Here is a 26,167-nt window from a genome sequence, read left to right as displayed (position 1 = left end):
AGACAATCACAAACATCCATGCCCGTGGCAGGATTCGAACCTGCAGCCTCTTGGCTGGAGAGCAGATACGCTAACCGCTCGGCCAACCATCTTTGCTTATATAATTTTGCATTGCCTTTTGGCCTCTTTATTTTAGTAATAAGCAATTTAGATTTTTAATTGCTAATATATCAGTTCTTATATATAGAATACATATAGATTTTCTATCTTCTGTAAGGTCTTATTAATCTAAGTAATATAATACATATAAGTAAAATATTGACACATCAGTTTGCAGTATTTATTTCTAAGCATGTTTTTTTTATACACTTTTTTTCAGTTGGTCTAGGAAAATATGTATGAGATTTTTACATATTTTAGAAAGATCTGAGACTTAACTATTACATCATTTCTATCTTATCCTTAAAACCAATGTCCAGTATGGCTTAATAATTCTCAAAACTGGATACTCTTCCATGAGATGTTTGGAAAAATGGTATATCCTTTGATTGGAAAGACCTGTCCTGTCAAGACACACATTTTCTTGATATTTTCACTTAAGCTAAGTTATCTTGTTCTCAGACAGCAGTACCATAATTTTTCCCTCTCATTTCTCCCCAAAAACTGGTACTGAGTGGTGAATATGTGCAGTTGACAAGGTATATACATGCACTTCATGGCTTTGGCTGCCTTGATTTTAATTCTAGATAATCAATGTAACTTATTCAAATTTTTCATTTATGTGTGCATTAAAAAAGGGCCAAGCAGAGAGTAGCTATGACACTCTTTGGTTGTAAAGAATTAGGTTCATATAAGTAAAATATTGACAGCAGTACCATAATTTTTATCAGCACCAGATCTGATAAGAATTAGGTTCAAATCCTTTTAAAATGACCTTTTATAAGGTAATTTAATCATCCTTAATTCTTAATCATCCTATAATAAATTTAGTTTAATCCTTTATCCAAGTGTAAGCAAACGAAGTTTGTGCCTGAAGTATCTTCAGGACTGAGGCAACTCATGGTAAAGGTGGACTAAGCTCTCATCACTTGTTTTAGTATCTCTCATATTGCAAAACACATCTCCTTGCAGACATGTATAATACTATGCATTAAGGGAAGGGCCACTACTCAGACTGGTTTTGACCTTTATTGAGGTGTGTTTAAGTAAAGCCCTCTCTAAAAATTGGGTGGTCCTCCCCTGACTGCTCCCTACGAGTGACCGAAGGACCATCCAACTCAGCATCGTTCCATTCAATGACAGGCTCACCACGTCACCGAGAAGAACTTCTCAGGGTTGACTCTACCCAGTGGCAGGCTCACCCCACCATCAGATAGAGCCATTCTCAGGGGCAGCCCCACTCAGAGACAGGCAAAAACCTATCCCAAGCAGAGCCTCTCGTACCTCAAGGGAAGGGACCACTTCTGTACAAAAGCACATCAGTGGGAGTCAGACCCAGAAGTGGTGATACTAATGGAGAAGTCATATTTACCTATACAAGTTGCCAAAAGGTGTCTCACCTTATTAGTAAATTATTCTGGATTTAGAGAAAGATGTTGGAAGTTTTTTCCCACTTGGTTAGACTATAATAAATTTAGTTTAATCCTTTATCCAAGTGTAAGCAAAAGGTTTAAACTAAATTTATTATAGTCTTACCAAGTGGGAAAAACTTGCAATATCTTTCTCTAAATCCAGAGTAATTTAATAATAAGGCAACTTGTATAGGAAAATATGACTTCTCCATCACTTCCACCTTAGTATCACCACCTCTGGGTCTGGCTCCCACTGACGAGACCTCATTAAAGGTTGAAACCAGTCTGGGCAGTGGCCCTTCCCTTAATGCATATCATTATACATGTCTGCAAGGAGATGTGCTTTGCATTATTGGTGATACTAAGATGAGTGACTTAATTAGAGCTTAATCCACCTTTACCACGAGTTGCCTCAGTACTGAAGATACTTCAGGTGTAAACTTTGTTTGCTTACTCTTGGATAAAGGATTAAACTAAATTTATTATAATCTAACCAAGTGGAAAAAAAACTTCCAACATCTTAATCATCCTGGCAACATCTGTCACTGAGAGAGAGTTTGGAGTGGAAAACTTAAATTCCTGATGGTGCCTTGAATTATTTTTAATTAGTCCACCAGAAGATCACTATATATTATTATTATTCATGACACCTCCAAGGAGTCCGAAGACTCATCTCATATATATATACATATGGAGATTGATTTACTCAGTTGTTATACATATTTTTAAAAAGAATTGAATGACTTAAACCGAGAGAAAAGGAAAAAAGGTTTATTATTATCACACAACTAGTTTCAGCTTTTGACAGCCTTCATCAGGTACACATTATAAAAGAAATAACCATTAAACATGGAAGAAACAACTGTAAGCATCACGGAAAGTAAATGTATATATTTAACATTAAAACGTTGCAGTCAACGTATTCAAAGCTGTTCCCTCATTGGCTACATTGTTAGACATGTGCGTGCGTATAGCATCTCATGAGCGCCAGTATTTGATCACATCGGAATGACAGTCTGAAAGGTTGATTTCCCTAGATTCTATAATCTTCCTCTCCAATTCTTCATGGCAACGGAAAATGTTGTTAGATTTGTTCCAAAGATTGTATGGCTATGGTTTTCAACATCAGAACTGGCCGAAAATAGAACATGGCTAGATAAAGCACTGGCACGTGTTCTCATGTAATCGATATCTCTCTTGTGCTCCTCAGTGCGTAACTCAATTGACTTATCTGTTTGGCCAAAGTAAGGAATGTCGCAATCACACCAGATCTGATAAACACTGGGATATTTAAGATTATGATGACTAGGTTTTGGATGGCTTACTAGAGAACGGATTTTTGGAAGTGGAGTAAATAAAAGTTCTTATGTTGTATTTTTTGAGAATCTTGGCTAATTTTGGAGAAACAGAGCTGAGCTTATGTATGGTATAGAGATATTGCCATTTACATTATTCATCTCTTCATTATGGTGACTAGGAGGATTAAATAGGAATTTTTTAGTAATTTTTTGAGAATATCCATTTAGTCTGAAAGGATCTAAGAAAATTCATTTCTTTACGAAGTTCATTTGGGTCATCAAGAAGAGAGTGACCTCTATGTCCCAAAGTAGAAATTATTCCAAATTTCTGAGGAGGATAATGATGGAATTGACTATGGAGATATCTATTGGTGTGGGTAGGTTTCCTGTAAATCAATATTTTTAGTTTTTCCTGAAGAATGGGTGAGTTTGACATCTAAAAAAGGCAGGGAACCATTAGCTTCAAACTCAGCCGTAAATTTGATATTTGGGTGTTGACTATTGAGATGTTCAAGGAAATCCAGGAGAGAATCACGGCTATGGCTTCCACTATATATATAGTGGAAGGTTTGCTATAGCAAATTTTCTTCTTTAAAATATCATTGATGTGGACATTTTCAATAGTTTATGGTGAGTGAGCAAGTAAGTGTTGCTGTAGTATAGTAGTGGTTGCCGTAGACAACCACTACTATACTAAAATGAACAAGTAAAGTCAGTAAAAATGAAAGTTCATTTAGTGGTTCATCCTTAGACTTTCCTTTAGTTTGCATGCTGCTTAGATTATTTTTCTCATAGTTAGTTCTCTCCAAGATTATTTTTCCAAGTAACAAATATGATTTTGCTTCAGGTTAAGCCAAAACGAAAGTAAAATTATGATTGGCAAAGCAGAAAGAAAAAAATAAATAAAATATAGATACCTACTGTATCAGATATTTATCTCATGATGATGAACTTACATATTTATTCTTAACTTTCATCTTTATCATTCATACATTGTATATACGGTGACCATACGTCCTTTATTTAAGAGGACAGTCCTTTATTTCACTGCTCTGTCCTTTAGATTTTTTTTTTCTAAAATGGCCATTTTTGTCCTTTATTTTGTGAATTGAAATAGTAAATTGAATATTGCCGCAAAGCACACAGCCCATAGAAACATGAAACTTCATTTCACCGGCACTCGCTAGCAGCACGGCATATATGGCTGTATCGTTGCTGTGTATGTGTACATGCTGTAAAGTTATGTCACCAGTGAAAAGATCGAAGAATGACGAGTCCTGCCAACGTAGATTGGTTGGAATTTTTAAATATTTCACAGATAAACATGTATCTTTTAAAAACATTTTAAAAATCATTGAATTTTGCTTATGTCTCCCTGAATCTAATGCCCCCACTGAACGAGTATTTTCATTAGTGAACAGTATGTGGACTAGTGAAAAACCTAATTGAAACATTGAAAGCATGCATTTCTACCAAATGCAATTTTGACATGAATTGTATACAGTTTTATGAATTTTTAAAACACACATACATACATAGCTCATGGCAAAAACATGATGTTAAAAAAGAGAATCATGATGTCATTATATATTAACAGAATTGAAGAATTTAAAATATTGTAAGTTAAAAACTTTGAAGGAAAACATAGATCTAATCCGAGGAGTTTGAAAATTAAAATAAGAGTTAAAAGTAAAAGTCTTAATATGTTATAATAAGGGAAAAAACATATATATCATTATAAATTCAGATCTAAGTTCGTAATCCAGGTCACAGCTTCAGGAACCACTTGTAAAATGTCATTCAAGTCGTTCTGATAAGCATGGAAGGTGCATTCTTTTACAGTATGTTGCATAGTCTATCGTGGAGCACCACAGTCACATTCTGGAGATGTTTGTCTGTTCCATTTATAGAGAGTATCTCCACATAGGCCATGGTTTGTCTGAATCATTTTTAGTACAGTCCATGTTTTGCGAGGTAGATCTGATCCTGTAATGATTTGATCACCTTTAAAGATGTTATGCAAATGTTCTTTTGTATTTTCCTTCCATGTTTCCTCCCACTTTGATAAAGGATTAAAATCATTTAACACTAGTTCTTCTGCTGCTCGTAGTGATGGATGGCGAGATTTCAATCTATTGACGTTAAGAGTTGGGAGATCCTGATGAATAGGTAGGTTCGGATTACCAGCAATTTTTTGAAATTTACGGACTAAAGAATTCAATATACATAGTTCTGTCGGAATAATGCCTGCTAAAAGAGGTAACCAATATGTTGGAGTCGATCTAATAGAGCCTGTAATTAATCTTAATGTATTATTCAATTGAGAATCAATAATCCTTGTGTGAGGGCTATTTAGCCACACAGGAACACAATATTCATTACTTGGGAATACCAAAGCAAGGACTGTTGTGTGAAGAGTAGAGGCTCTTGAACCCCAGGTAGTGCCACAGAGTTTCTGTAGGATATTATTATGTGTCCTTAGTTTGTATGCCAAGTTGGAAAGATGTTGCCTGAAAGTGAGAGAACAGTCAAGTGCGACTCCCAAGTACTTAGGGAATTTATTATATGGATGTATAGTGTTGTTCAATTCAATTTTTAGTTTCACATTTGCCAAGTTATTATTTAGATGAAAACAAGATATTACCGTTTTGCTCCTATTTAAACAGAATCTCCATCTTTTAAAATATCCATCCAGAATAGTTAAGTCAGATTTTAGAATTTCTTCTGTATGCGTGTAGTTATTGCTATATCGTCAGCATAACAAAATTTCCTTGATGTAGTGATGGAAAGATCAGATATGTACAGATTGAATAATAACAGAGATAAAACAGATCCCTGTGGCAGTCCATTATTTAACTTCCTTTCGCTGCTAGTTTTATTACCTATAGCCACTATAAATCTTCTATCTGTTAGCATATTGTTAATAATATGGACTATTGTTTTACATGGGATAATTTTATATAATTTTACATCCTTTAAAACACAAATCTGATTTATTAAAAGTTCATTCTTGTGAAAAGTATCAAAATTAAATTTTTTTAAGTAATAATAAGATTGTTTAAAATGCTATGTATATGTTTATATTTTATAATAAATGTTATAAAGCTTTTTAGTTTTAGTGAAAGAAATAAATGAAACCTGCTTTTTTTTTATTATGAAACAATTTCTGATTTGTCCTTTATTTTCTCCAAAAAAATATAGTCACTGTAATTTTATGTCTTTCTTTTCTTTTTTTTTTTTTTGTATTATGATGTTTTATAGGATACTTTCATCTCAAAAGTAACATTTTATGTTATGCAAGCTATCTGGTATTTTTGAGTAAAATAAGTATGAATGGCTGAATATGTATGTCTGTATGTATTTTAATCAGTTATTCTGTTTTATTTATTTATTTAATTAATTTTGTTACAGAACCTACTTGTTCAATTCCAGTTTCCATGAGCACGTGATTAATAAGATTAGTGCCTTAGTATCTTTCAACTGTGAAAGTCCAAAAAATCCGTATTTGGTTCTGTTAGGCCAGCTACAGGTAATGTCATCTAGACCAGTGCTTCCCAAACATCTGGATGTCAGGGCCCCCTTTGCAAAAATTAAAATATTTCATGCCCCCCCCCTCGAAAAAAAATCGTAATAGAGAGATATATTATTATAATATTTATTGTATTTATATTCAATACAAAACATACACAGCGAATATTGCAAAAATCAAATGCATATATTACATTTTTTGCCTCTTACCGTTTGGTTCTGAAGACGATGCGGGCTGTTCTGGTAAAATATGAAATACTGTCCTTTTTTTGAGTCTGTTTCTGCTTCTTCTGGTTGTTCGTGGGAATTTTCAGGGTTAAACGTAAAATAGATCAAATAATATTACCACTTACCGATACTGGCACACCACAGACTGATAACATGAAATTAGTGAATATTACCTGAATAAGGGAATCCCCAGACCAGGAACATTTTTCTCTTTTGTGACTTTTCTCCCTTTAAGGTAATTAAGCCTAACGCGAAACAGACAGCAAAGGCAGGTTATTAAAACTTGCATATGATTGGTGCGGTATTAACAAAAGATCGCGCAACCAAAAGATAAAAGCATAGCTGACAATTGAGTTAAAATGCTAACTCTCTTCAACCGAATTCCATATGTGAAACTGCCATAATATATATATATATATATATATATATATTGCTTAGTTTTAACACTTTTACGAATTTTAACACGTTCGGTTGAATTATTGCTGCCTTGTGAAATCGAACTCACACACATCTAATTAATAACAGTAGTTTTTAGTTAGATACTGTGTTTGCCCATGCAACATATGGTTTTGTTTCAGTCTATACAGCATAGGTTCTGTATGAGGGGACATGGGATTCATTAATTAGTGTGTTTTTATCCCAGTTGTCTCTAATTGCACTATTTGTTGAGAAATATATTACACAGACTCCTCATACATTATTCACTAGCATAATAAAAGTACTTATTTTTATTGCCTCTGCAGTATAGTGGCTGTTAAGGAGGGTGTTGTTTACCACTGCAAACGAGTTACTATCTCCCGACATGAACTTATTTAAGCTTTTTTTCATGTGTGAAGTATATGCGAAACTTTTATTGGTAACAGAAAACTAGCTCGGATGACAGTGATAATATAAAACGAGTTTTGATATGTATATAAAGTCAATATCAACAGTCCCTGATTACGAACCTGTGATGAAAGGGACAGGAAGATTTGGAGCTTCCTTGGAGAGCATTCGAAGTAAATACAATTAACCACTGCTTTGAAATGAAACATGTGAATAAGCAATATTTACTAATATTCATTAAGCGCCGAAATACGCGGGAAGCAAAGTTTGTGAACCAACACCAATGTGTGAATTTTTGCATTAAAATATAAAAAATAACAAAAAAGAAATAATAAAAGTTAAATACGTTTCTTTTAAAATAAAAAAATCTACTTAGTCTTAAAACATTTTAAATTTGTTTTCATTATTTCACGGCCCCCCTCAACAAAACCTACGACCCCCAAGGGGGCCGCGGCCCACAGTTTAGGAAGCGCTGATCTAGACAATACATCCTTACTAATTGTAACTATAATATTATTTTGTTCCATATTATCTTAATCATATATGATATTATCATATGATACTATGATAATACAATTATTACTAGTTTCATATAAACTGTTTTCTTTGAAGTTAATCTTTGCTTGTCAGGACTCGATATTGTCAAATCTTACATTATAGTTTTTTTATGACATTGCAAACTTCATTAATCCACCTAAAATTCGGTCTTCCTTTGGACTTTTTCTTGCCATTCTTATGTTAAATACCTGTTAAATTGTTTTGCTAACTTTTCCTCTCTCATTCTGTTTAAGTGACTATACCACTTTTTACTCACACATTCTTGAATTCTAACAATGTTTAATTGTTAGGATTCATGAGTGTGCCTTAGTGAATTATGTTAGTTTAAATATAAATCCATATTTATTTTTAATATAATTCTGCATTGATATTTTCTAAATTATAAATATCTGTATTCTCTAGCCTTTGAACAATCTAATCAATGGATGTTGGTGAAGAAATGTAAAAAATGAGAGAGAGAGAGCAGTGTGCCATGTGACCAAATAATAAGCACTTCCTTTTATAGTTCTCTTGCTCCATTTCTAAGCTTTTTTTGATACATGCAAAAATTGCCACTGTTGTGGTATTTAATTTTTATTTCCTTACTAAAGTCTTCCCATTATTTTTGCTGTTGCTACTTTTACACATAGCATTCTTATATTGTTCTGTGTGTTCTCTCAATACATACTGACTTATCTTGCCAGGAACTTTCAGTATGATTTGGTTATTTGTAGGACTCTAACTTTTTGTCTGTCATGAAGTTATGATTTTTCTGTCTTTGCAGACAACTTCACTACTTTCTTTCTTGGTTGACTCAGTCAGTCTTCTTCAGATTTTGCCATTAAGTCTGTAAGGTTTGTTTATTGTGTTGAAACTCATTTTTCATTTCAGGTTTTTCTCCAATAATATTTGTATACTTGAGTGTACAGTTCAGAGTCTCTGAAAACTTCTCAGCTTTGATTCTTTTAAAAAACCTTTATACATATTTTTCTTTTCAATGTGATATTAATTTTTATCCTGCTCAAAATTAGGTGGCCACTTTCTGTTTTAAATCTCCTTTATATTCTTTTATCCTGAATTTCTTTTGATAGAGAAACAACTATGGGGAAATCCATTTAAATGTGAAAGCACATCTAATCACATTAATGATATTTTAATAAGATTATACTTATTAAGAAAGTACAGATATTTTTGCTTGTGCATCATAAACTATGTTTCCTGTGGAATAAATAATAGAAAATTCAAATATAATAGATTAAAACTGTGTGCTGTAAACAATGATTGATTAACTTCTCAGGTTCAATTACGAGGTTGTTAGGCTGTCAACTATTTCACAGTTAGAATTCTAAAATATGTATGTATATATAAAATGTACAGTTACCAATAAGTTTCTTAAATTTTGGGTATAGATGTCCATCAGTGAAGTTTAGATTGGAATAATGTAGAATAACAACTTTTTTGAAGAAGCACACTGTAGATGCTTGGCATTATTCCTAAAGATCTGCAAGACTGAGTTAATGAATTGATTATTACCAGATTGGTGTTCTGAAGTATGTTTTAAAATATGTCAGTCCATTTTTTCAAAAAAATAGGATAAGTCACAGCTACATGGAATATGACAGACACTAAATAGCAACAGTGGAGTAATTTTGTCTTTAAGAGATAAAAGTAGGCTGATTTGGTTGATAGATTTATATATATAGCAAAAAAAGTTGAAAGACACAAGGCACAAACTCAGAAGTGCTTTTAATATATAGGATAAGAATCCTATGAAGTAATCTTTTCTCATGTGGAGAAAAATGGTTGATTTTATCAAGGAGTTTTGGGCTGTAGCTGTTGAAAGTAGAGGTTTTGCTTGATAGTAGAAATTTCTTGTTTCTTCTCTTTAGCAAGATGAGCAGATGATGTAGACTCTTGACAGCAGAGGTTTGATTATACATATTTTTGGGAAGGATGATTTGCAGCGTTTGTATATAACAACCAGAAAAAGTACGTTTACAGTATATTGATATGGTTAAGAAAACTGTCTAACTTATAGCTTTATAAGAACATTTAGAAAGAATTAAATTTCATTTGACTCTTTTTCAGGGTAAATGTGATTCTGGGATGCAAGTTATTAATTTTTTTGCTCAAAGGCATATGATTTCAAATAGCAAAGACATCACCATCCACATAATGGATTTAGTGAAGATTTGGAATTTACAGAAGATATTTTTCTCTAAATATTCTATGTAAATTAGCTAAACTTGGAGATAATGGAGAGCCAATGGCAGTTCCTTCCATTTGTTACTACAGGTGGCCATCATTTGAAATATCCTGAGTTCATAACAAATTTTAAAAAGTTAACAATATTAATTGAAAATTTAGAAGATTTATGTTCAAGGCTGTCATTCTGCACTGAAGATGGTTTGTGAAACAAAATGAAATATCTATTTTAGTAAAATATGCATACATACATACATTCCAACATGTATTGGAACATAGTGTTTAAAGACTAGTTCAGTATATTGCTATCCTAAAAGAAGCTCCACAGGTATAGTGCTGTGCAAAAACAAATTCACTATGTATAAGAATTTTTTTTTGGATTTATTAGTGGACCATAGTTCTTTACAAATATATACAATCGTCGACAAGTTTTGCCAGCTTAAGTCTGTCTGGCTTCTTCAGGACAAGAAATGGGTACACTAACGTTAAATGTTAAAAAAAGAATGGAGTAACAACAGTTAAATTAATTAAAATTGAAATAACTCATAACATCAAGAGTATGGAGCGTGGAGTCTTAGTCATTGTTTGTTGATTGCGTTTTATAGTTTTTTGTAAAGTTGAGTTCTGCTAAACATAGTGAATCTATTAAGCTTTTCCAAATGTCTTTTAGAAATTGAAATGACTCGTAACATCAAGAGCATGGAGCGTGGAGTCTTAATCATTGTTTGTTGATCGCGTTTTATAGTTTTTTGCAAAGTTGAGTTCTGCTAAACATAGTGAATTTATTAAGCTTTTCCAAATGTCTGTTGAGATTGCCTCCTGTCCGGAGTACTACTGCAGCTTCTTTAAAGTTTCTACATCTGAAATCTTCTTCAATGTATGGCATTTCTGACTAGAGTTTGAGATATAGTTACCCAAAAAAATAATCCAAAAGATTCTCAATAGAAACAACCCACAGCGACAACCTCCAGTCACGCAGTATACATCATCCATTGTCATACCTTATGCCAGCTCAGTTTCAACAAAAATAGCAAAAATCATGAGGTCTTTCAACATCAGGGTTGCCTTCAAATCTATTCAAACTACATGACACATGTTAAGATCTCCTAAGGACATCATCACCTTCTACAAGTACGCAGATGTATATAACATCCCATGTTCCTGTAGCTGATTCATCCCCCGATTTGATTTTTCTATCAGTGCTGGAATGCTTTGCTTTCACCTACACTTTTCTCCTGTACATCAGTGATCTATTGTCTCTCACCAAAGTCCAATCCTATTCATAACTTTGAATAAACTCCATTCCTCTTTGTCATTTACAAAACCTTATAGAGTTCAGATGACTGAAGCTTCAAGAACTTCTGTGTTCAATGCCTTAAATACCAAATCTTCTAGCCATTCTGAAGTGGGAGAAGATAATTTAATGAATTTTAATGCTACCAAAACACAATTCTGTCTTAATCCCCCAAAATATAGACCAATCTACACTCTCCTTCACTTTTGATAATATTCTCCTCACACCAAGATTCTTGGGCTGACTTTCACATCTAGCCTATTCTTGCATAAACGTAACCTCTTCAGCCTCCAAAAAACTTTTGCATTCTAAACATTACTTCTCTTCTGCTCAACTGTTTAACATTATATAAATCTCAGAATCACCAATCCTTTTATTATGTTCTCACCTTCGGGTTGGCACATCAAGAACTTCCTTCAGAATGCTCTTGATTATATTCAGAACAGAGCTATTCACTTCAATATGACTCCTCTCTCTCTCACTGACTTGCCTTTGATTGCTTTTTCCTAGATGCTCTGTTTCTGCATTGTTTTTTTTTCCTAGGTATTTCCAGAACTAATGCTCACTGAAAATTAACTGCCACCATTCATCCACTTTGTCCTAATTGTGTGCAAACATGGTAATTACTGCTTCGCATCCACATATAGTTCAGTTACAGGCTCACTTATTTTTCCAACTTTTCATCCTTTTCCTTCATTCTTTTCCAACAGGTCCTCCCCATACCATTTTTCTGAATGAATACAACTCCTAACTCTTCAAAAATAATTAACAGATTAATTTCTTCTCTCTCTCTCTCTCTCTCTCTCTATCATCACTTCACATACATCGCTGTCATATTATAGGTCTTAAGACCTCTTATGTGTGGGGTTGATATAAAATATACTACCTTATCAAAAATATCCAGATACCCCTTCATAGTAGTAGATATGGTTATATACATCACAACCATGACTCATACAGATATAAAAGGAAGCACATAGCCTTGCAATCTACGTAACGAACATTAACAGTAAAAATAGATCATATTGAAAAAAGCTTAGCGACTTTTAACGTGGCACTATCATAGGATGCCACCTTTGCAACAACTTATTTTGGGAAATTTCTGCTCTGCTGCAGCTGCCATAATCAACTGTAAGTAATGTTATTGTGAAGTGGAAATGCTTGAGGAGCAACAGCAGCACTAGTGTGACCTAGTAGCCACATAAAATTGCAGAGAGACTGACAAGTGCTGAAGCACATGTTGCAAAAAAATCGCTTGCCCTCAGTTAAAATACTTGCTCCTGAGTTCTGAAATGCCTCTGCAGCAATGGTAGCATCACAACTGTTAATCTGGAGCTGAAGAACATGGGTTTCCATGACTGCACAGCTACACACAAGCCTAACAACAAGGACAGTGACACACATTGGGGGTGGGACCAAAGCTCAGCACCATTCGACTCTGAAGCAGAGGAAACATGTTCACTGGAGTGATGAATCATGATTCATCATCTATTGTGATGAATCATGGAAGAGTCTGGATTTGGCAGATGCCAGTAGAATGCCACCTACCCAAACATGTTGAGCCAGTTGTGAAGTTTGATAGAGGAGGCATCATGATCTGGACTGGGCTCCTTGCCTCCAGTGATCAAGAGTCTGCTGTGGTCTATAATGGCATTCTAGACAATTCTGTGCTTCCAGTTTTATGGCAGCAGTTTGGTGTAGGCCCTTTCCTGTACCAACACAAAATGCCTCCATACAAAGTCAAATCTGTACAAGAATGGTTTTCATGAGATAGCTGTTAAGAATTTGACTGGTCTGCACAGAGCCCTGATCTCAACTTCATCAAACTCCTGTAGAATGAATTGGAATACCGATTGCAAGCTAGATCGAATTGCCTGACATCAATGATTGACCTCACTAATGCTCTTTTAGAAAAGTGGATAAAGCAATATACCAAAATCTAGTGGAATGCCTTCCCAGAGGATTGAAAGCAATGGGCAGACCAGATCTCCATATTAATGCCTTTTATATTAAAGTGAGAGTTGAGATGAACGGGAATCTGGATATTTTTAGTCAGTGTGTGTAGTATAGTTTTTCCTCATAGAAGATTGGATTTTTTCATCCCACAATACAGGTGAACTGGCCCTAGAAGAACACATTCAATTAATAGCCATAAACACCTCATAACACTTTATTCATAGTTTCAAACAACAGCCAGATAGTGTTCCTTGAAATTCAGTACTATTCTAAAGGAAACTCACAGTTGCAAACAATCGGCTCAGACAATCAGTCAGGACTTTTCAGCAAAAATGCTATGACTTATACCCCATTGGCACAATTCTCTGCTTCATCATAACAAACTATTTCATATAACAAACTGTTTCTGTGGTCCCTATGAGTTTTCTCTTAATGACAGACAATCTATAATAAACTCGCTCGCTATAAGTTCGTTTAAGTTTGCTAAAACTTGCTTGCCAGCCTGGTTGGCATAGTGGTTAGCATATCTGCTCTCCAGTCAAAAGGTTTAGGGTTCAAATCCTGCCATGGGCATGGATGTTGGTGATTGTCTATGGAAGTGGTGGATGGTAGATGACGTTGGTGTAGTTGCAGTTTGTTGTAGTTGGGGGATTGAGTGAGTGGTGGAGTCAGAGACTTTGGACTCCCTGGAGATGTCACGTAATAATATAACAGACTGCTGAAAAGTCCTAACCCATGCTGTATAGGATATAATGCTGTACTAAAAGAAATTCCTTATTGCAGACTATTAAAACACTATTCCCTTTCTCCCTCCAAGCATCTTATAGTTGAGAATTGATTGTAAATGACTGTTCCTATGGTTTATGAGTTTGTTATCATAACAGTTAACTCTATTCAGTAATTTTTTGTTATCTTTCAAGATTATTAATGTTTTTTTTTTTTTTTTACTAAATTATAATTCAAACTCCAAAGAAATTAATCATAAGCAAAATTATTACATGATTTGCTACATATTTTCATTTCATTAATATGCTGGATTAATATGCCAGATATCTACAATCTGGCATATTAATCCAGCTTAAAGTCATTAATGATTCTAAACTATCATTTGTGGTTAATTCTGGTTTGTTCTGTACAATATATTCAGATGTAAAAAAAAAAATAATAAAAAATAAATAAAAAATTTAGGTATAATATTAAAAGCACACAACCAACCATGGTGGCTAATACTAAATAGTTATGGATAATTCTTAATTCTTGCCCATGTTTTTTTTATATATTAACTTCCAGCTTAACTAAACTGAAAATGACCTGTGGTTTTATGTATTAGTAAATCTTTACATTTCAAGATAATTTTTCTTTAAAATGCTTGTAGAATTCATAGGATTTATATTTTAATAAGTAATATGTTGTTTATTTATTTTTTAAATTATATTTATTTATTTATTTTTTAGATTTTACCCATTAAAACTGAAAATATGAAGCTTGTATGTAAAAATTTATCAAAGAAAATTCAACACAATGATACAGTTTTGTTAAGCTGTATACTTGAGTGGATCTTTCCTCGGATCTCCTTACATGATTGCTGGGATATTTTCTGTCTTGACCAAAATAACAGAATATATATAGGAACAACAGTGCAGACTTTCTATTGCATCAATGACTTTTTGGTTCATCCTAATGACCCTGTTACTTTTCAAGTTCAATCTAGTAGTACACTACATACAGAAGAAGATGTACTTTCAGTTACTGTAGATATCTGAAGTAAGAACAACCCTAGAAAATATAATCTGCATCTCTGTTAACTGTTAAACAAATTGTTAAAAACAAAACTTGTTAAATAATAACATTATATTTATGTATATAAGCTATTAATAAATAGATTTAACAATTTTATCTGTACAATACATAGCAATTTTAATGTAAATTTTTAAGTCATTACTGTAGAATATCAAAAATCTGAATATCATGAGTCTGTATTTGGTTATTTAAATTCCCATAGTTAGTAGCTTCTGTTGTATTTCTTATTGGTGTTATGTTCTGTTATATTTGTTATTGGTGTTATACATCTCATTTCATCTCCTCTTAACATGTTAAGTTCAGTGGCCATCTTTCACGTTCAAGTAGTTCATCTTCATATAAATCAAGTTAATGCTATGATAAAGCAGTTAATCCTGTCTACATCCTATCTATGTCTTTCAGTTGCATGTTCTACCATTTTGCCTTTTTTGGGATTAAAAATAAAAGTTTTCAGAAGGAAAAACTCTCTCACCACCATATGAGATTGCTCCTTTGGTTGAATAATTCACCTAGACATTTATTACTGTACACCCCTTGAGGGTACATGGCAGGAATTTGATGATGATGATGATGATTTATTACTGTTTCATTTGAATAATTTTCCCAAAATTCCATCTGGAATGTATTCTTTGCATCCAAGACAGAACTCTACCCAAGTTCTTTCCAACAAAAGGACATGTGTCATGCTGCACTATTAGTGTTATGTTTACAGAATGAAGACAGAGATTAACAAGAACTAGAACAGAAAATACAGACAGTTCAAAGAGTCATAGAATGCACTGTGCAGCTTCATTGGATTAAAGCTGGGGTGTGCATTTAGCAGTCTTTGACCTTTTTCAGGTCAAAGACTGCTAAATTTTATTAAATATATACATAATGAATTGCAAAAGGTACCTGTACAAGGGAAATATTCTGATGTAAATATTTGATAATATCAAAATTGTTCAAGCTGATGGTATCCTAAATTTAGGTTTAAAAAAATAAAATGCAAATGCTTCCCGGTTACCTTTGCAGGCTATTCTACTCCTAAAAAAAAAACCATGAGCACCTCTGGAGTAAACAAAAATGCATAAATCAAAAACAGATATTGTACAAATAATAAAAACCTGTAAACTGCATTCGTCTTCAGAAACCTGAAAGATACATAGTAGCTGAATTAAATGGACTGGTTGTACCAGATGAATAAAGAGGACAGTGGCTATGATGGATAGATAAAGCAAAAAAAAAAAGGAATTACTTAAATGAGAGCTCAGAAAAGCATGAAAGTCATTTGAGGCCTTTGCTCTTTAGTGACACAATGTTTTAATTTGTATTTTTTTTTAATTTATAAATCTGAGTATCTCAGCTGGTAATTACAATGCCTTTGGTTGGAAAGGCTTGGACATTTTTTAGTTGAAGGTGAGTTAGATGATCTTATATGGAGAAGGAGGCAGGGTTTTCCCTCCTTTGATTTTTTCATATCACAAGACAAAGAAGAAAATATACACAATTGACATAGCAGGCTATAGAGATGATAGCTGTAGTATTATAGCATTAATTGATTTTCTGGCTGTGACATGCTGTTGAGCATCATATGTTAAGAGGGAGATGAGATAAGTTAAATTTGCTATTTATCTCATTTATCATCATCCCCTGAATATGTTAGGTTCATTGGCCTGTAGTGGCCAGCTAACTTCACTTTGTGGAGACCTAGGTAATGCTATGCTATGGAAATTAATCCTGTTTGCATAGCCTGTTCTATCTGTTGATTGCTTGTATTCTGTGGTCTATTGATCTGCCTTGTGGAATTTAAAAAAAAAAAAAAAGAGTTTTCTGGGAGAGAAAAACCTACCTATCAGTCTCCATCTGAAACCTACTCACGTTCATTTGAAAAGTCCCAGTAAATGTTCACATCCTGGTTGGGATTTGATCTAAGATAATGTCAGTGCCCTTTCTAGTTGGATGTTGTCATTACCACTTAAGTTATGGAGGTTGTATAAAATATATATTTTCATAAATTTTGTCCTTCTGATCACTTGAGAACACTTCCACATCTAACTTTGGCCTTTGCCTAAAAAAAAAAATCCATATTTTAGTCACCACATTTTTTGGATGGAGAAATTGGATGAACACTGAACAGTTCTTCACTCATCTATTTTGTAATGTGATATATATACAACAGATAAACTACAAAGCTCTACCCCTAGTGCAGGTAGAAGGACATGACAACATTCAGAAAGATCTGGATCCTTTTATTTAGAGGCAGAAAGATTTTCCTCTCAGAAACACAAGTATTTCAGCCCACAGAACAAACAAGCCAAAGAACTACATGCACATACAATTAATATACTGGCCTCATAAGCCATAGTTGCTTCAGCCATAATTTCAATCACTCAATCTTATCAGAGCTGCATCTAAGCATTTGAACTTACATTTTGTATCCCAAACTATGTAAGTTTACAAATGTTTCCATCACAATCTGTGATATATGAAATTCACGTTTACTTTGAGCCTGATAATTGTAGATTTTTGATCTTCTACTATATTAAACTTGCTATCGATACTCTATTTTATGTTGTTTATAATCTGAGAAAAAAACAAAAGTACATGTTTTTATGTATATACTTCTGTCACTTTCAATTGTCACTTAAAAAGTAGAAAAGACTTAACTTCAAATCCAATTTCGATATTACAGGAAATCTTTATAAGGGCTGTTCACTAAACGTTACTTGGGCTCATATGGAAGTAGTAGATCCCCCCCCCCCTTCCCCGAGAGAACAGACATTTGTACAGTTGTTACAGTTCGTTGCTAATGCAATGAAGCCCTCAGGTTGGAAGGACCTGGATTTGAATCCTATTTTGGATTGACTTGTTCAGATCCAAATCTCACTGTAGTTTGTGATACTTTAGGTGGTAGATGATTTTTATTTCTAGGACAAAGTTTCTGGATTATCAAACCCTTAGCCCATTATGGTGCTAATTTACTATATGTTTATGACCTTTCTTGGGTGAGATTTACAAAAAAAAAACTGTGAAATGGGTGTATAGATTTCAGAATCATTGGTGTAAAAGTGAATGTTATCAGTGCTTGATTCTTTCTTAACCAAAAAGAAGGAGATATTTGCAATTCGGTTCCTATCTGGAAGGGCATATCAAAGTTGTATTCTTGAAAATTTATGTCACATTTTTCTGTTCTTTCTCAACTAAAGATTTTTTTTATACTGACATGAAAATGATCATTTAATTTTCATATCAGTATAAAAAAAATCATGAAATGTAGCTTTTCCATCGGAACATTCTTATAAGAATGGTCTCAAAAACCTAATTTGATTCCATTTGAATTTAATCCATGAAACTTATATGCCTCTGTATTAAACTTACAACAGAAGCTTCAAATAATGTATTCTCTCTCTCTCTCTCTCTATGAATGTGTCTTTTGACCATGATACCATGTACCATGATACATACGGTTGCCTGGGTTTCTTGGGATATTAATGGGATGGAGAGGATTCAGAGGTTTGGTAATGAAGGTGTTTATATGCTGTGGAATGCCTCCTATAAGGCTAGATTACAAAATTTGATTAATAGGCAGAAAAGAGGGGATCTGATTATTATTATGTGACACCTCCAGGGAATCCAAAGCCTCATCAAGGGAGGGCACCTACTCTACAACTCTCCACCACTCAATCCACCGACTACCTTCATCATCTACACCAACACCATCTATCGCCGACCACCACCACTAGTATTTTCACAGACAATCACAAACATCCATGCCCGTGGCGGGATTCGAACCCGCAGCCTTTTGGCTAGAGAGCAGATACACTAACCACTCGGCATGTCAGGTTACTAATGGACTTTTATAGGATACTTGCATAAGAATTTTTTCTGTACATAACAAGGAGAACCAGGGCCGGCAATGTTTTGGGGGGACAGTCAGAATGAAAGTGAATAAAATGAAGATGTGGAATAAATAATAATAATAATAATGCTGCGTAAGATCGCAGCTTTTATAAGTTGACTAGTGACTTATTATGTCCATGATGCTGTTTCTATTTCCGATAATCCGTCAACCAATGATACTCGTGTAATGCTCTTCGGTAATCGAAGCTATGTGAGTCATTCTTCGCTTACTCTCTTTCCCTTTCCCTCTCGCCTCTCCTCTCTATTCCTTGCATATGCAACAATGGAGTCTGCAATAAAACTGCATTTAAAAGTTCATTATGCAATATTATATTTTCATCTTGTGCTTGTTAACTTACTATGAATTGAATTCCCCACTGTTAGCTGGTGTTAAATTCTGAATGAGAAGAATTATAATATAATAGTATCTCATTCAGAATTTAACGTAATCTGTCATTCCCAAGGCCAATTTTGTTCATCAGAATAAATGTTAAAATATTACCTACTGTTGTGTGCCACTATTTTGTATAATATATTGTAACATATTTGTAAAAACTTGTAGTTGTTAGTTGTATTAATCATGCTAATTCTTAGTATTGTGTATGCATACCATGTGAACTAAACACGGGAAATTGGAACTTAATCCGATTATATGAATTACTGCCTAAGGCAAGACACGTGTACTAGAAAATGAGTCATATACGAAGTAATTGAAATTTCCACTAGAGTCCTTCTCTTTGAGTAACGGCTCGATACTGTAATCTACAGAACGTTTCAGTTGTTTTTGAGCGTGAATTAAGGAAAGTTGATTTTGCTCAGTGTTAGTGACTGTTACAGTGATAAGTTTTTTTTAGAGCTTTATGTAAATTAGTAGTTAATACAGTGTTTCAACTTCCATTAATTATTAAATAATACATACTAATAATAATAATATTTTATTGTAGGGTTTAAAACAATTTTAATATTCAAATAGATTAGAATGTCTGATAAAAGAAAAAACTATCAGGTGCAGAATATCGCAAATGGAAACTGGAAAAAGAACGTGCTATTCAAAAACATAGTGGGACTTTACTTAAATATCTAAAAACTGAATCAGCTGATGTAGGACAGGAGGAAATAAGTAAATGGAACGAAACCAATGATTCTGAGCTCATGGCAAGTACTTCTAACTCGGATCCCAGTAACATAGACATTGCAAGGAATCTCGAAAATGAGGCTAATATGACAATTTCCGAATCTAGAGATTTAAGTGATGAACTTGATAGGTACACTGATCCAGCTAGATGGAATCCTTCTTTAAGCAATGCCGAAAGACTGGAAATCATAAAAAAGGTCCTGCCAGAGAAACCAAACAGTGATTTCATTTTTCCGCGCAGCTCTAATGATAGGAAATTTTCATTAAATTTTTACACCAGGGAACTAAGCAACGGAGAACATATTAATCGATCATGGTTAGTGTATTCAAAAGAAAAAGATTCTGTATTTTGTTTCTGCTGTAAGTTGTTTTCCTGTAATATAATGTCATTCACTTGATGGGTATAATGATTTTGGTCATTTGTATGTGTATCTTAATGAACACGATAAATCTAAAAACCATTTGGAGTCCCATAAAAAGTGGATTGAATTATCGTCCAGGCTTAAATTAGAACAGACAATTGATTCAATGCAACAAAAGTTATTAAATTCAGAAATTCGGCACTGGAGGAGCATAATAGAATGCATAATTGCTATTGTCTAGTTCTTGGGCCAACAATGCTTACCATTTCGTGGAACATCTGATAATTTATATGACCCTAACAATGGGAATTTTTTACAGCTCAGTTGAACTGATTGCCAGATTTGACAGCTATGTCTGAACATTTAATGAGAGTAGCTTGTGGTTCTGCCCAACATTATCTTGGGAAAATATTCAAAATGAATTGATTGCTCTCCTCTCTGGAAAAGAACAAATGAAAAATAACAAATGATTTCTATGGTTGAGAAAACTAAATATTACAGCATAGTTGCAGATTGTACTCCCGATGTAAGCCACATTGAACAATTAACACTAATTGTAAGATTTGTTAATACGGATCCAACTTATATCAACATTCATGAGCATTTTCTTGGTTTCATTCCTGTAGAAGCCACTACAGGCTCAGCATTAACCCAATGTATCGTAAGAAAATTATCAGACATGAATATTCCAATTGCAAACATGCGTGGCCAGGGTTATGACAATGGATCGGACATGAAAGGAAAGCATTCAGGAGTTCAACAACGCATTAGGGACTTGAACCCAAAAGCTTTTTATATCCCTTGCTGTTCTCATTCTCTCAACTTGGTAGTCAATGATGCCGCAATGTCATCTAGAGAAGGGATTTCATTTTTTGAAATAGTTCAGAAATTATATATGTTTTTCTCAGCGTCAACGCTGCATTGAGGAATCCTTAAGACACATATTACAATCCTAATGCCCAAGCCATTAAGTACAACTCACTGGGAATCTAGAATTGACACTATTCATCCTTTAAGATACTATATTGAGGAGTTTTATTATGCACTGATAGAAATTGCTGATGATGATGAGTCAGTAGACAAAATGGCGAGACACGAAGCTGAAACCCTTGCTCTAAAACTTAGAGACGTTAAATTTTTACGTTGTCTGGTTATATGGCACTATGTTTTAAATGAAATTTAAAATGCAAGTAAACTGTTGCAAAGCATAAAGATGGAATTGTCTAGTGCCATAACAACATTGGGTAATGTTCTCAAAAGTCTTAAGAATCTCAGAAATGATAAATCATTTCAAAATTTTCTTGTCGATGCTACAACATTAGCTGAGAAAGTCGAAGCTGATGCTGATTTGAAACCAACATTCGAAAGTACCAGATTGCTTCAGCAGAAAAAGCAACATGATTATGAAGCAAGAGATGAACCTATTTTAGATCCCAAAAGAAAATTCAAAGTTGAGTTTTTCTTTTTTATTATTGATGTTGCAGCTAATTCTATTGAAGAAAGGTTCAAGCAATTGGAACATCACAGGTCACATTTTTCATTTTTATATAACATCTCTAAATTAAAATCTGAGATGACAAATGAGCTCTTAGACAATTGTAAAAACCTAGAAGCCGTTTTAACACATGTAGAAAATAGAGACATCGATGCAATTGAGCTATGTGATGAACTGAAAGTAGTGTCCAAATTAGTACCAGAAAATACTCTGCCAATTGAAGTTCTTTGTTTTATTGTTGAAAATAACTTTGCTCCGAATGTTGCTGTCGCCCTAAGAATATTACTGACATTGCCTTTGACGGTTGCAAGTGGTGAGCATAGTTTCTCAAAACTGAATCTTATTAAAACTTACTTACGCTCAACAATGGCCAAAACTAGATTGGAAGGACTTGCCATGATTTCAATTGAACATGAAATCGGTCAGAAATTAGACTATGCAGACCTAATTTCTGATTTTGCAAATATGAAAGCAAGAAAAGTGTATTTTTAATCAGTAGATACTAAAAACAATATAAATTCTAATTAAAATAATATGAAAATAGTGCTAAAACTATAATGTGTACATTCTATAGTTAAGTATTCAGTGTTCAGTATTAAGTGTAACTCAACAGTTCACTGTTGTAAAAGTGAATCATTCCATATATGTAAGTAATAAATTATAACTACATTTCATTTAATTGTCAATTGATGAAGTCGATGGTTTATTTTATGAATATGCAGTATTTTAATCACTTTATCAGTGCATTATTATTAATGGTACTATATTTAAAATTAATGGTCATGAAACTAATGTTGAACATAATGGTTTTCAAAATTCCAAAAGTTAATTTGAGGTTGGTGCTGGGGCGGCAAGTAATGGATTGCACAGGGTGGCAAAAATTCTAGAGAAGAACAAGGGGCACCAGTGAATGAGTTTAAGGAGAGAGATATAGCAGGTATTGTGTAATTGTTAGTGTTAACCTTACGTGATGACTCTTTAGACTCTGAATAATAATAATAGTAATATTTCTTACATATACAAGTTTTTTTTGGATTTGAAATAGTTTTAGAAAACCTATAGCACATCAGTATACATGTGGGCCATTTAGAAAACAACTTTTTTCTAAATGGCCCACTATACATATTTCTAAATGGCTCAATACATGTTTGAGCTATTCTTCCTTTCATTATCTTTAGCTTACTAGTAATTATGATAATTTTTGTATGGTTTTTCTGTGATCACTTCATCATCATCAAATTCCTGACATTTACCCTCAAGGGGTGTGTACAAGATATGATAGTACTACATGAAAAATTTACATCATTACTAACTTCCTATCTACAATTTTCTGCCAAATCAACCTGTTACCTGTCAAGGATCCAACATTGTCATTTTATATTTCTATCTTCTAAGGCACTTTTTACTGTATCGATCCACCTATATCTTGGTCTTCCTCTGGGTCTTTTTCTTGCCAACCTGGCAGAGAACACTTGTTTTGCTAATCTTTCCTCTCCCATTCTGTTTAAGTGACCGTACCACCTGAGATTAGCTCTCTAATAATGTCAAGTTCTTTCCTAAATATTCTCATTTTTAATATGATATTACCATTGATGCCATCTATTCACACCCCTAATCTTTCTCAGGACTCTCATATCTGTAGTCTCTAGTCTTTGGTGAAGTGTTTTACTTCTGACCCAGCTCTCAGATCCATAAGTTAAAATTGGTTTGAACACTGTCTTGTATACAGCTAATTTAGTGTTTTCACTAATTTCTCTCTTATTCCATATAAATTTATTCAGTTGACTTCCTACCATACAAGCTTTGTTGATTCTGTTGTCTATTTCCATATTTAATTTACCATAAAATTTACCATACTTCACTAAAAATTGTGCCTAAGTAGCTGAAATGTTTTACTTGTTCTATAGGTTCTCCATTCACAACGCAGTTAATATTTTCAATGCTTCTGCCTATTTTCATTGTCGTTTTAATTCTGACCTTCATACCATATCTATTACAAAAGTTATTCAATTTAGTCAGGGAATCTTGCAGACCTGTAGCAGATTTATTTAGAAGTATAACATCATCCACATAAAGCAAGGAGCTGACATTAACATCACCAATTTTGATATCAGGTTTAATACCACTTTCCTTCATAATATGATCCATATAGATAATGAATAACAGAGGGGATAATGTACATCCTTGTCTGAAACCAGATTTAACATTAAACCACCTTCCTGTGCTTCCTTCAATTCTGCTCCATAACTGTATGTTATTCCTAGTATTGTTTGAATTATTGTACTGACAATGTCCTAAGATACTTAGGATGAAATATTTACTTATTAAAACTTATTACTATGGTTATTATGTGCATTTGTTTAGTCAAGACTTTTCTTATTGCTTGCATCTTCTCTCCATGTGAATTTGTGCACATTTTTATGTTGGAACATGGTTTTAGTAATAACCAGTCCATGTCCTGAGCAGAAATCGAATAAGTATTGGCCATTATTATTAGCGTTGCGCTTTTCTCCAAATTTTCCCAAAATATTTTTGTATGTCTGACAATCATTTCCTACTCTGCTATTTAGATCCCCAACAAGGACAAGCTTTTCATTTTTCATTGTGTCAGTTGCTTTCTCTAAAGCCTCAAAAAATTCCTCCACTTCTACCTTAGGAGAACCTTCTGTGGGACCATAGGCACAAATAAGTCTCATTGTTCAGTTCCCATTCTGATATTTGCCCGCATCACTCTACTTGAAATTGCCTGTCATTCAAGAAGGTTAGCCTCATATTTAGTGTCGAATACTATGGCTACTCCTTCTTTTCCTTCAAAATGTTATATTTCACAGAATATAACATTTTGTATTTCTGTGATCATGATCACTTATAGGTTGAAAATAATGTTAAACTCCTGTATTACATCTAAAAAACAGAAGTTAAACTATAAGTTTATTTAAAATCATCATTATTATTATTATTATTATTATTATTACATAGACACCTTCATGGTGTCCATGGACTTATCAAGGGAAGGCATCTACTCTACGACTGTCTCCACCAACGCCATCTACTGCCCACCACCACTATTATTTCTACAAACAATCGCAAACATTTTTAAAGTTGTTTCTTTCAGTAAAGACAGTATCTTCTTCCTTTTACTGTCATGTATTCTGCAATAAATATAAATGATCAGCAAGAGTTATTCATTATTTCCTTTGATCTTTTCATTGTTTTATCAGATGTTTTAACTTTGTACAAGTTATATAACTTATTAAAATAACTTTAATTTTAATTAAGTTATATAAGTGATTGAAATATAGAATTCACTAAAGGAAGGAAGGAAATATTTAAGCAGAAAATTGTTTTTTTTGGGGGGGGGGGTTAACTTTACACAAAATGTCTTGAAATCAAATATTTTGCTCTCATTAAATAATCATTTTCAACATTAGTTAATTCCATATCTTAATTACTTAGTTATGTTTACTACTACTGACATATTTGTATTTCACAATGTATATACGCGTTACTGTTTATAAAGAAATGTTTTAATATGCAGTTGCTCAATCAACTATGGATATTTAACTACTTTGCCTTGTTAATGCCAAACTCAATGTTTGCATATTTTAGAAATTTTTATGTGTATAATATGTATAAATCATGTAGAGAAATCAGAATTAAATTGTTTCATATATACTTCAAGATATTTTAAAAATGATATAAAGCTAAAAATCATCATTAATACTTAAAACAACTAAACCACTTAAAAAAATGAACAAAATATAATTGTTCAACTGTGTGTTCTCAATAGGTACTGTGCAGAGTAAGCATCTGCAGCACAAAGCATTTTATTAGGCATAATTTTCTGTACTAATTTCTCTGACTCCCTGTAAGATTGTTATTTGTGGTTTTCTGCATCATTACCTTTGGATTATGTGCTGTTACGTTTTGAGGATATTTTCTATTTGTATTAAATTTAATTTTATCATATAGTGTGGCATGCATTGTGAATGTTTTTTGTACTAAAAGCAGAATAATGTTGAAGTTGTGTTGCTCTGTAATTTAAGGTATTCTTTAATATTGAATATTATTAATGCGTGTAAGAAGGTGATATAATTTTGCAGGAACCTGC

At 33.3% G+C, this 26,167-nt stretch overlaps 1 protein-coding gene across 1 annotated transcript in view; it reads left to right on the top strand.

Moving 5' to 3' along the window:
• Window positions 1-26,167, top strand: part of ENGase (cytosolic endo-beta-N-acetylglucosaminidase) — a 153,345-nt gene that overhangs the window by 116,319 nt on the left and 10,859 nt on the right. Inside the window, exon 12 of the mRNA XM_090407650.1 lies at window positions 6,221-6,338. Coding sequence (XP_090263776.1) covers window positions 6,221-6,338 — 118 coding nt within the window. The remainder of the gene's footprint in view (window positions 1-6,220; window positions 6,339-26,167) is intronic.

The sequence above is a fragment of the Typopeltis vanoorti genome, chromosome 17 (genome assembly GCF_054136105.1).
Source record: "Typopeltis vanoorti isolate ZY-2024b chromosome 17, IOZ_Tvanoo_1.0, whole genome shotgun sequence".
Lineage (NCBI taxonomy): Eukaryota > Metazoa > Arthropoda > Arachnida > Uropygi > Thelyphonidae > Typopeltis > Typopeltis vanoorti.
Note: the sequence above shows the minus strand (reverse complement) of the source record. Positions and strands in the feature narration are given on the sequence as shown.